The 12386-nt window shown below is 31.6% G+C and overlaps 2 protein-coding genes across 2 annotated transcripts; both read right to left on the reverse strand.

Annotated features, from left to right (window-relative positions):
- Positions 1–2252: 2252 nt before the first annotated feature.
- LOC131005563 (auxin-responsive protein SAUR20-like) lies at positions 2253–2863 on the reverse strand. The gene has a single exon (XM_057932573.1). It carries the CDS (start codon positions 2633–2635, stop codon positions 2366–2368), a length of 270 nt encoding a protein of 89 aa, XP_057788556.1. The 5' UTR covers positions 2636–2863; the 3' UTR covers positions 2253–2365.
- Positions 2864–6021: 3158 nt separating this feature from the next.
- LOC131005567 (auxin-responsive protein SAUR20-like) lies at positions 6022–6499 on the reverse strand. Its single transcript, XM_057932576.1, has one exon. The coding sequence runs from the start codon at positions 6365–6367 to the stop codon at positions 6104–6106; it is 264 nt and encodes an 87-aa protein (XP_057788559.1). The 5' UTR covers positions 6368–6499; the 3' UTR covers positions 6022–6103.
- Between the last annotated feature and the right edge of the window lie 5887 nt (positions 6500–12386).

Here is a 12386-nt window from a genome sequence, read left to right on the forward strand (position 1 = left end):
CAAAAACGACTTTCTCTTTGTTTGTGCTGTTTATAATGAAAGATGATCATATAAATAAATAAATAGTTATGTATCTTTAAGCATTCATTCTTATCTTATTCTGTTAAGATTAATATCCATACTGAGTAATGTGTTGAAAACTTAACTGGAGTTTGTGAATTGTGACCACTGCACACACTTAATGTGTTCTCTGGATGTGTTGATAGAGTGGTTAATGTCCGTGACCAAAGGTCTCATATTCGAGTCTACCGTCCACCGTGTCCACTCTCTTAGGAAGATGTTTGTGGATGGAGGGAGTAGAATAAATGATTAGTTGAGAAAGAATAGTGAGATATATATTTACACCTATTCTATTATTTCTAATGTCCCACTTGATTCACTCTTCAAGTCAAGTTTGTCACAATAAGCTTCTATTATTTTTGAATTAAATTTTAGTACTTTAGGATATATAGTTGCAGAAACATAATCACATGAGTCTGCTGATTTCTTCAATTCCTTATTTAAACGTGGACCACATTAATGCTATATATGTTTACAACCAGCACAACCAGATGAATTATTAGAGTTTGGTACAAATAAATTATACTTCCTCTGTCCCACTATAAGTGGTTCAAAAAAATTCGGCTGAAGTTCCAAAAGGGTATGTTGCTGTTTATGTCGGGGAGGATGAAAAGAAGCGTTTTGTGATTACAGTATCATACTTGAACCACCCCTCGTTTCAAGAATTGCTATTTCCCTTGCAGTGAAGACTTATTTGTAGATTTCATCTCTGGCTTCAACAGAAGATGATTATGTTAATTAGTAGAGTCAAATATTTTTATAGATTAGGAGATAATGTATTCAAAATCAAACCAAATTCTGATACATGAATAAACATACATGGCAAATTCTTAGCCACTTTTTGATGCAAAAGCATTGTGTTGTTGGAGAATACCGGGTCTGGATTTATATATCTTCAAATTCTTATTATTAAAGAGAAGAAATGATTAACAGAAATTCAATTAATTAGAATCTAAATATTTGAAACCCTTTATCATTCTTCAACAAGTTGAATGCTCCGCTACTTGAGCTACATCCCCTACTAGAATATTAACCTCCAATTAATAATTAATCGGTTAAGAATTAATTATATTCTAACATTAAAAATTGTGCAAGATCGACTTGAATTTTGAAGTTGGTTAATTAAAGAGTCAATTAATTCAAGTGGGACACCTGAAATATATAGAACATTGATAATAAAATTAATTCAAGTTGGGCAAGTAATTTTGCCCTTTTGAAACTTGATCATCTGACCTTCTTTCTCTCGAAAAATATCTTTTCAAAATCTGGCGAATGGTTATTGTTTAAACTTTTTTCTCTCAAGTTAGAATGAGAAGAATAGTTATGAAAGAAATCAAAATCAAGAAAGCTAAAGAGTTTCTTCAAGGCTTGTTGATGTGATTGAAGATTGTTGCATGCTCTCATGCTTGCTATTTGGTTTCTACCTTGCCCAAGGGCGAAGATTTGGGGCCGGTGGTGATGTTTTCAGATTCCATGCTTGCGATTCATGTTTTACACGACGCGCATGGAGGCTCGGAGTCCCTTACTGATGATCTTTGGGAACTTTTCCAACATGCTCGTAAGCAAGTGGTGCTTGATTTTTGTCATGCGCGTAGAGAATCGAATAAGGCGGCGCGTGAGTTAGTTTCATGTGCTACTTCTTTTTAATGGTGTAATGATTTAGAAGTTAGACTTTTTAATTTGTCATGGCTTCTTGATATATTGTCCATTCTAATTTAATTAAAGAAATTCAATTAATTAGAAGTTAAAAACTTTGGAGATGATGGGATTTGAAACCCTAAATCATACTAAAGAAAAAAATGATTAAAGAAATCGATAATCAGAAGTTAAAAAATATTGGAGATGATGGGATTTGAACCCTATATCATTCTCATAGGATTTTAAGCCTATGTCTCTTTCGAGAAACACGAATGCTCTACCAATTGAGCTACATCCCCTTATTGAAATATTTACCTCCAGTATCTTTATAATGATAATTACAGTTAAAGAGAAATAATTACAGTTTAATGCATCGATAGTAGTACTAAAAGACGATGTTAGCCAATCATATTTACTTGCAAGCAGACTTTTCTTGAATGGATTTATCAGCCAAATATATTCACCTGAATTGTGTGTTTGCTTTCTAAAAATTTTCAAATGAGAAAAGTTCATTCTTGGAGAAATCAATCAACATATATATTAAGGTAACTAAGTTTGCTCCATAAATTTTCATGTATATTCATTCATCTACTATCATGTATTTCCAATGTATACATACATTTTCTAATCTACAAAATTCTATTCCTCCTACAACCATTGCTACAAATCATCTTGTGCTGAAGCCAGAGATGAAATCTACAAATGATTCTTGACTGCAAGGGATGGTGAGGCCGCCCATCGGGTGGTTGAACCCGAATTCTTCCTCAGCTTGGAACAACAGCTCTTGAAACGAGGGGTGGTTCAAGTACGCCACTGGAATCACAAACCGCTTCTTTTCATTATCACCAACATAAACAGCAAGATGTCCCTTGGGAATTACTTCAGATGACCTTCTCTCGCTGGATAAAGACCGTCTCAACATCTGGCGGATGGCCATTGTGTAACAAATCAAGTAAGTGAAATGAGAGATTTATTATCTTCTTTTTATCTAGCTAGTAGGTGTGAAAGAAATCAAAATCAAGAAGAAAGCTAAAGAAGGCTTGTTGATGGTTGAAGATGAGAAATGTGTTGTCTATATATATAGGTGGAAAAGAAATGTGTACTTATCTCTTTGGAATTCAGAGTTGCTAGTTGAAATGGATGTGTGGTAGCTATGAGATTTGGAAACACAATCACATGGATTGTCTTTGAATCATATTATAATTTTTAAATTTTTGTTTTTGAAGAAACAAGAATTTGTGATGTAAAACTATGTAGTCTACCAACAATGGCAACAAGGGCCCTCACTTAACAAACATTGATGCCTATTTCCACCTAAAAAAATCTCAAAAATTTATGTCAGAAGCTCAATTTATTTACCTCTTGCTTTTACCAACTTCGAGGGAGTGAAAGCATCATCAAAAACGACTTTCTCTTTGTTTGTGCTGTTCATAATGATAGATGAATAAAAATAAATATATAAATAATTATGTATCTTTAAGGCTTAAGCATTCATTCTTATCTTATTCTTTTAAGATTAATATATCCTTACTGAGTAATGTGTTGAAAACTTATCTGGAGTTTGTGTGACCACTGCACACAATGTGTTCTCTGGATGTGTTGATAGAGTAGTTAATGTCTGTGGCCAAAGGTCTCATGTACGAGTCTACCGTCGCTTGATCTCTAAATTTCAGTTTAACCAACCCTAAATATAAATCTTGTTTTTCTTAAAACCCGTGTTCACTCTCTTAGAAAGATGTTCGTGGACGGAGGGAGTAGAATAAATGATTAGTTGAGAAAGAATAAGTGAGATATTTACACCTATTCTATTATTTCTAATGTCCCACTTGATTCACTCTTCAAGTCAAGTTTTTCACAATAAGTTTCTATTATTTTTGAATTAAATTTTAGTACTTTAGGATATATACGTTGCAGAAACATAATCGCACGAGTCTGCTGATTTCTTCCATTCCTTATTTAAACGTGGACCACATTAATGCTATATATGTTTACAACCAGCACAACCAGATGGATTATTAGAGATTGGTACAAAAAAATTATACTTACTTCGTAGTGGAATCACGGAGAAGGTGTAAATTGATTAAAAGTGGTAGAGCCTACACTTTTTTAAAGGTTAAATTTTTCCATTTATGGAAACAGACCACTTATAGTGGGACGACCCAAAATGGAATACATACCACTTTTAATGGGACGATGGGATTATTTTTTTTATTGGTCAAATTATAATTTTATGTAGGGCATTTGAGGGCCATGTAGCTAGACAGTGTAGGGGACTAATGCTTTTAATTCCCTCCAAAAATTCTGTTTCTTGCTTCAATTCTTATATAGCAATTGATGGACAGATCCATGTGATTTCTCATGTGGTTGTGTTTTTCCAAGTTTCATAGCCACCACACATCCATTTTGTGGTTATTGCTAATCAAACTTTAGAGTGATTCAACATTGCTTGTGTACCTCTCTATATATACAACATATTTCCAAACCACAACCATCAACAAATTTTCAAAAATTCTAAAGCTTTTCACTTTTCATTTCTTGTCACAACAAATCTGCAAAAAGAGTATTTGTTTCACTTGAGAAAGTTTCTTATTCATACAACAATGGTCATTCGTCAAATTTTGAGACGATCTTTATCTAGCGAAAGAAGGTCAGTTGAAGTTCCAAAAGGTCATGTTGCCGTTTATGTTGGGGAGGATGAAAAGAAGCGTTTTGTGATTCCTGTATCGTACTTGAACCACCCCTCGTTTCAAAATTTGTTGTTGCAAGCAGAGGAAGAGTTCGGGTTCAATCACCCTAAGGGAGGCCTCACCATCCCTTGCAGTGAGGACTTGTTTGTAGATTTCATCTCTTGTTTGAACACAAGATGATATGTTTAGTAGGATCAGATTTTTGTAGATTAGCAGATAATGTATTTCAAGGAAAAAAAAATCCAGTACATGAATGAATGTATATACATGACAAATTCTTAGCCACATATGATGCAAAAAAGCATGATGTTGGAGAATTCTTGATTTATATCTCCAAATCCTTATTGTTTGATCATTAACCTCCATTAAATTTATTATCGATTATAATAATTATAATTATAATTAAAGAGACTAGATGATTAAAAGAAATTCGAAAATTAAGAATTTAAAATTTTTTATTATCGATTATAATAATTATAATTATAATTAAAGAGACTAGATGATTAAAAGAAATTCGAAGATTAAGAATTTAAAAAATTTGGAGATGATGGGATTTGAACCCTATATCATTCTCAAATCAGTTGAATGCTCTACCAATTCAGCTACATCCCTGTTTTGTTAGATTATTAACCTCCATTAAATTTATTGCGGATTATAATAATTATAATTAAAGAGACTAGATGAATAAAAGAAATTCGAAAATTAAGAATTTAAAAAATTTGGAGATGATGGGATTTGAACCCTATATCATTCTCAAATCAATTGAATGCTCTGCCAATTGAGCTATATCCCTATTTTGTTAAATTATTAACCTCCATTACATTTATTACCGATTATAATAATGGTGTAATGATTTCGAAGTTAGACTTTTTAATTTGTCATGGCTTCTTGATATATTGTCCATTCTAATTTATAATAGTATTTTCGTTTTTCCATCAAAAAAAATTATGGAGATGATGAGATTTGATATTAAAGGTTTGTTAATCTCCACGCTTTTTTAACAAATAGGATATAATTAAGAGAAAAGTTTATTGAAAGAAACTCAAATAATAAAGTTTTAAAGAATATGGAGATGTGGGGATTTGAAGTTTTGAACCCTAGCTATATCATTATTAATAACATCCAATTAATATATAATTGTTTATAAAATTTAAAGAAAAAAATGATTAAAGAAATCGATAATAAGAAGTTAAAAAATATTGGAGATGATGGGATTTGAACCCTATATCATTCTCATAGGATTTTAAGCCTATGTCTCTTTCGAGAAACATGAATGCTCTACCAATTGAGCTACATCCCCTTATTGAAATATTTACCTCCAGTATATTTATAATAATAATAATTACAGTTAAAGAGAAATAATTATCTGCTGATATACAAAAATAAAATAAAAAATAGAGCCGTTTAAAGCACAACATCTTCTGGCAAAGCTAGAGACGAAACCTACAAATTAACAAGTCCTCACTGCAAGGGATACTAAGGCTTAGGCCACCCATATTATAGAGTGATTGAAACGATCGAGTTGTGTGTTTGCTTTCTAAAAATAAGAAAACCTCATTCTTGAAGAAATCAATCAACAGATTAATTAGGTTCTGCTCCATAAATTTTCATGTATATTCATTCATCTACTATTATGTATTTCCAATGGATACATACATTTTCTAATCTACGAAATTCTATTCCTCCTAAAACAATTGCTACAAATTAATCATCTTGTGCTATATAAAGCCAGAGAGGAAATCTACAAATAATTCTTGACTGCAAGGAATGGTGAGGCCTCCCATCGGATGATTGAAACCGAACTCTTCCTCAGCTTGAAACAACAACTCTTGAAACGAGGGATGGTTCAAGTACGCTACTGGAATAATAAAGCGCTTCTTTTCATTATCACCAACATAAACAGCAAGATGCCCCTTTGGAACTACTTCAGCTGACCTTCTCTCGCCGGATAAAGACCGTCTCAGCATTTGGCGGATGGCCATTGTTGAACAAATCAAGTAAGTGAAATTAGAGATTTTTATTTTCTTTATATCAGGTAGTTGTGAAAGAAATCAAATTCAAGAAGACATTAAACTAAATTGCTTGTTTGGTGGTTGAAGATGAGAAATGTGTTGTTTATATATATAGGTGGAAAGAAATGTCTCATCTCTTTGAAATTCAGATTGATAGTTAAATGGATATGTGGTAGCTATGCAACATATAAGCAAATAAATCATCACATGGATTTGTGTATCAACCACTTACACATTTTAAGCAAATGGATCATCACAAGAGGAGTAGTCACATGGACTTTGTCTTTGAATCATCATAATTTTTTTTATTTAATTTTTTATTTGAAGAAAAACAAGAATATGTGATGTAAAACTATGTATTCTACCAAGACTAGCAACAAGGGCCCTCATATAACAAAACCTTGATGCCTAAAACAGCTCATAAAATTGAAGTAGAAAATGATATATTGTATAAGAGAAAAGGAGATGTGGAAAAGGCAAAAGCATGTGCTTCTATGGCCCCTTCTCTCTCACTTCTTTCTCACCATTGATTGCTAATAGAAACTCTATTTTAGGCACATTATTAAACACACAAATCTGCTTCATTTTTGCCATTTTGACCTCTTTGTTGGTGCTGTTTATATTGATGGATGAATCAAAAAAATTATGTCAAGATTTCTATACGTACAGACAAGTTTTCTATATTTTCGCAAGGCCACAATGCTCCTACCTACTTAGATGGTGTCTTTTAATTTTTCCCTTCTTGCGATTGAACTGAATATTATTAATTATATTCGAACTCTCTTTTACATAAAAAAAATCACTTATTAGACAATATCTATATATTCAAATCCAAATTCATATTTGGTCACGATATTTGATTAATTCGGTCTTAACTCGTCAAACAGATCTTGACCCGTTAGACATCTGACACAAGACTCTCCCTCAATATAATAACTAATAGAATGATGGTCTGGTCAATGTTATATTCAATAAATGTCATCATACAGAGCACTTACTATTTATAGATTTATGTAATTTACAAGTAAAAGTTTTACATATATCTAATATAAATATCTGATCTCAAAAACCACATAAATTAAGCATGGAGAGAGTAAGTCAGCATCAAAAGTTAGCTAGGGAAATTTCGTGATTTCTCCGCCATGAACCAAACACAAATAAACTACTAATATTCACCTAAATTCCTTAAAAGTATAAAACCAAATCAATATTAGTGGAAACTACAGTTATCATGCTTGTCTATTCTTTTAATTCCTCAATATAATCAAGTATGCAAAGTCAATCTCGTAGAAATTAAATTGATCAACTCATCATTTATCCAACTAATATATACTCAATTTTTTATTTTATTTTTGTATATCATATCGTTAGTGTATCTTATCTGAATAGATTGAATGCTCAGCCATCTCCTTAATTATTGAAGTTTTGAACCATATATCATTCTCAATAGATTGAATGCTCAGCCATCTCCTTATTGAATTATTAATAACATCCAATTAATACATAATCGTTTATAAAATTACAATTAAACAAAAAAAATGATTAAAGAAATTCAGTTAATTAGAAATTAAAAATTTTGGAGATGATGGAATTTGAACCCTATAACATACTCAAGAAATTTGAATGCTCTGCCAATTGAGCTACATCCCCTAATTGAAAAATTAACGTCCAATTAATATATAATCGTTTACAATATAATATACAATCAAAGAAAAAAATGATAAAAGAAATCAATAATCAGAAGTTAAAAACTATTGGAGATGATGGGATTTGAACCCTATATCATTCTCATAGGTTTTTAAGCCTATGTCTCTTTCGAGAAACACGAATGCTCTACCAATTGAGCTACATCCCCTTATTGAAATATTCACCTCCAGTTTATTTATAATAATAATTACAGTTAAAAGAGATATAATTATCTGCTGATCTATAAAAAAAAGATCCTTTTAAAGCACATCATGTTCTGGCAAAGCTAGAGACGAAACCACTAATTTAAATATTATAATCCAATTAATATATACTCCGTTTATAATAATTACAATTAAAGAGAAAAAATTACTAAAGGAATTCGATTAAATAGATGTTTAAAATTTTGGAGATGATGGGAATTGAAACCTATATCATTCTCAAGAAATTTGAATGAGCTACATCCCCAAATTGAAATATTAACACCCGATGAATATATAATAGTTTATAATAGTACTTACAAGTAAAGAAAAAAATGATTAAAAAAACTGATATTAACATCCGATGAATATATAATCGTTTATAATTAATAGTAATTACAAGTAAAGAAAAAAAATGATTTAAAAAAAATGATTCTTCCCCAGTTTGATACAACAACTCTTGAAACGAGGGGTGGTTTAAGTACGCCACTGGAATCACAAACCGCTTCTTTTAATTATCTCCAACGTAGACATCAACATGCCCCTTGGGAACTATTTCAGCTGACCTTCTCTCGCTGGATATATAAAGACCGTCTCAGCATTTGGCGAATGGCCATTGTTGAACAAACCAAATAAGCGAAATGGGAGATTTGTTATCTTCTTTCTATCAAATAGTTGTGAAAGAAATAAAAATCAAGAAGAGGGCTAAGGAAGGCTTGTTGTTGATGGTTGAAGATGAGAAATGTGTTGTATATATATATAGCTGGAAAAGAAATGTCCTATTTCTTTGAAATTCATATTGATAGTGTGGTGGCTATGAAACACAAGCAAATAAATCATCACATGTTTGTGTATCAACCACATACACATTTTAAGCAAATTGATCATCACATGAGTTGTCACATGGATTTGTTGTTGTTGTTGTTTTTTTTTTTTTTTCAAAAGAAACAAGAATTTGTGATGTAAAACTATGTACTCTACCAACACTAGCAAAAATGAATTTTAATGGTGTGATGATCTCCAAGTTACACTTTTTGTCTTGGCTTCTCGATATTGTTCATTCTAGTTTATTATAGTATTTTCGTTTTTTTCCCCTAAAAAAAATTTATATATGGAGATGATGGGATTTGATGAATAGGATATAATAATCACAATTAAGAGAAAAGTTGATTGAAAGAAACTCAAATAATAAAGTTTTAAAAAATATGGCGCTTCAAAAAAAAGTTTTAAAGAATATGGAGATGTGGGGATTTGAAGTTTTGAACCCTCTGCCATCTCCTTATTGAATTATTAACATCTAATTAATATATAATCGTTTATAAAGTTACAATTAAAGAAAAATTGATTGAAGAAATTCAATTAATTAGGAAGTTAAAAAGGTTTTGGAGATGATAGGATTCAAACCTTATATCATACTCAAGAAATTTGAATGCTCTACCAATTGAGCTACATCCCCTAATTGAAATGTTAACATCCAATTAATATATAATCGTTTACAATAATATTCAATTAAAGAAAAAAAATCGATTAATTAGAAGTAAATTTTTTTGGAGATGATCGGATTTGAACCCTAATATCATACTCAAGAGATTTGAATGCTCTGCCAATTAAGCTACATTCCTAATTGAAATATTAACCTCCAGTTTATCTATAATGATAATTAGTCAAAGAGAACAATAATTATCTGCTAATCTACAAAAAAAAATAAAAAAAAAATGAACCTTTTAATTAAAGCACATCATCTTCTGGCAAAGCTAGAGACGAAACCTGCAAACAAGTCCTCACTGCAAGGGATGATGAGGCCACCCATAGAGCGATTTAAACGAGTTGTGTCTTTGCTTTCTAATAAGAAAAGCTCATTCTTGAAGAAATCAATCAACGCAGATTAATTAGGTAACAAAAGTTTGCTCCATAAATTTTCATGTATATTCATTTACTATTATGTATTGCCAATGGATACATATATACATTTTCTAATCTATAAAATTCTATTCCTCCTAAAACCATTGCTACAAATCATCTTGTGCTGAAGCCAGAGATGAAATCTACAAATAACTCTTGACTGCAAGGGATGGTGAGGCCGCCCATCGGGTGATTGAATCCGAATTCTTCCTCAGCTTGATACAACAACTCTTGAAACGAGGGATGGTTCAAGTATGCGACTGGAATCACAAACCGCGTCTTTTCATTATCACCAACATAAACAGCAAGATGCCCCTTGGGAACTACTTCAGCTGACCTTCTCTCGCTGGATAAAGACCGTCTCAGCATCTGGCGGATGGCCATTGTGTAATAAATCAAGGGAAATGAGAGGATTTTTTCTCTCTTCTTTTTATCAAGTAGTTGTGAAAGAAATCAAAATCTAGAAGAAATTAAGATAAAGAAGGCTTGTTGATGGTTGAAGATGAGAATTGTGTTGTCTATATATATAGGTGGAAAATTAAAGAAATGTGTTATCTGTTTGGAATTCAGAGTTGCTAGTCGAAATGGATATGTGGTGGCTATGAGACTTGGAAACACACTCACATGGATTTGTGTATCAACCAATAAACATTTTAAGCAATGATTTGTTCCCAACCAACTCTTGCTTGAATATGCAATTGCATAAGCACATGAGGAGTCACATGGATTGTCTTTGAATCATATCATAATTTTTAAATTTTTGTTTTTGAAGAAACAAGAATTTGTGATGTAAAACTATGTAGTCTACCAACAAGGGCCCTAGCTCACTTAACTACTCATGAAGGATGTGATATTTATTTGTTTGGTGTATATATACAACGCGTTTCTTGATTACAATCAACAACAGCAACTCATAATGAAATTTAATGCCTCTTTGCATCAAAGAAAGCTCATAATTTTGAGTTGCTTTTTTGCTTTTTCTGCCTACGTATGTATGTATATAGAATTTCCAAATCAATGGTGTAATTAAACCTATAGAATTGACCTAACTAGTGTGTAACCCGTCGAATTTCGACGGGTATTATTTATTATTATAATTTATATAAAAAATAAACGTAGAAATTATTTTATAATATATTTATAAATTATGGAAATAATTCATTAAAAAAAATGTTAACATATCATGTCAAACTATCATAATAAAAAAGGTGACGCATCGCTAGAAACAAATGTATTACACATAGAAACTAAAATTTACAAAAATTTGGGGTTGAACCCCCTATTATGTATTTCCCTCAAAAAAAATATTGTAATTAAAATCCATTAGGTGATGTTTAATTAATTAAAATTAATATTTTAATTTTATGAGTTCTATAACATTATACTTTTAAGAACTAACCAATAATTGGTTCGAAAAATACATTAAAATTAGGGGTGTAAATTCGGGTACCCGCGGGACAAAATCGTCCGAAACCCCACCCTCACTCGTCCCGCCTACATGTTGCGGGTACCCGAATGCCCGCAACGGATACCCGCTGCGAGAATGAGGGTACCCTTATTTCCTGCAAGTTCTTGATTGTTTTTAATTTTGCGGGTTTTTTTGTCCCGCTGGAGGGTGTTTTGTCTCGCCGGAGGATATTCTTGTCCCGCAATGTGCGGGTATCCTCTTTACCCGCGGGTATTTTGTCCCTCATTTTAGAAAAAAAATTGAAAATATCATTTCTATTTTATCGAATATCCATAAAATCTGTGACGAAGAAATAATAAATTAATTATTAATTAGAAAAAAAAATTAAAAATATCCTTTCTATTTCATATTTCCTATAAAGTAATTAATAATTATAAAAATTATTTATTTAATTAAAAGTTACATGCGGGTACCCGCGGGTACCCCGAGGGTACCCAATACCCGCAGTTTTTGAGAAAACAATACCCGCACCCGATACCCGTGCAGGTATCGGGGCGGGTGAGAGTATACCCGATACCGGCAACCCGAATTTACACCCCTAATGAAAATGATAAATATTGTTATAAAATAAAATAAAATATAAATTTATATTCATAAAAATTTATTCAATGATAATTCATTTTTACGTGCGAACGCACGTCACCTTTTCTAGTTTGTATAAATATGTATATTAGTTATTAGAAAAGGTTGTAATAGGGTAGTGTAAAAGAGCCAAGTAAGAGAATAATTTAAA

This window comes from Salvia miltiorrhiza, chromosome 1 (genome assembly GCF_028751815.1).
Source record: "Salvia miltiorrhiza cultivar Shanhuang (shh) chromosome 1, IMPLAD_Smil_shh, whole genome shotgun sequence".
NCBI lineage: Eukaryota > Viridiplantae > Streptophyta > Magnoliopsida > Lamiales > Lamiaceae > Salvia > Salvia miltiorrhiza.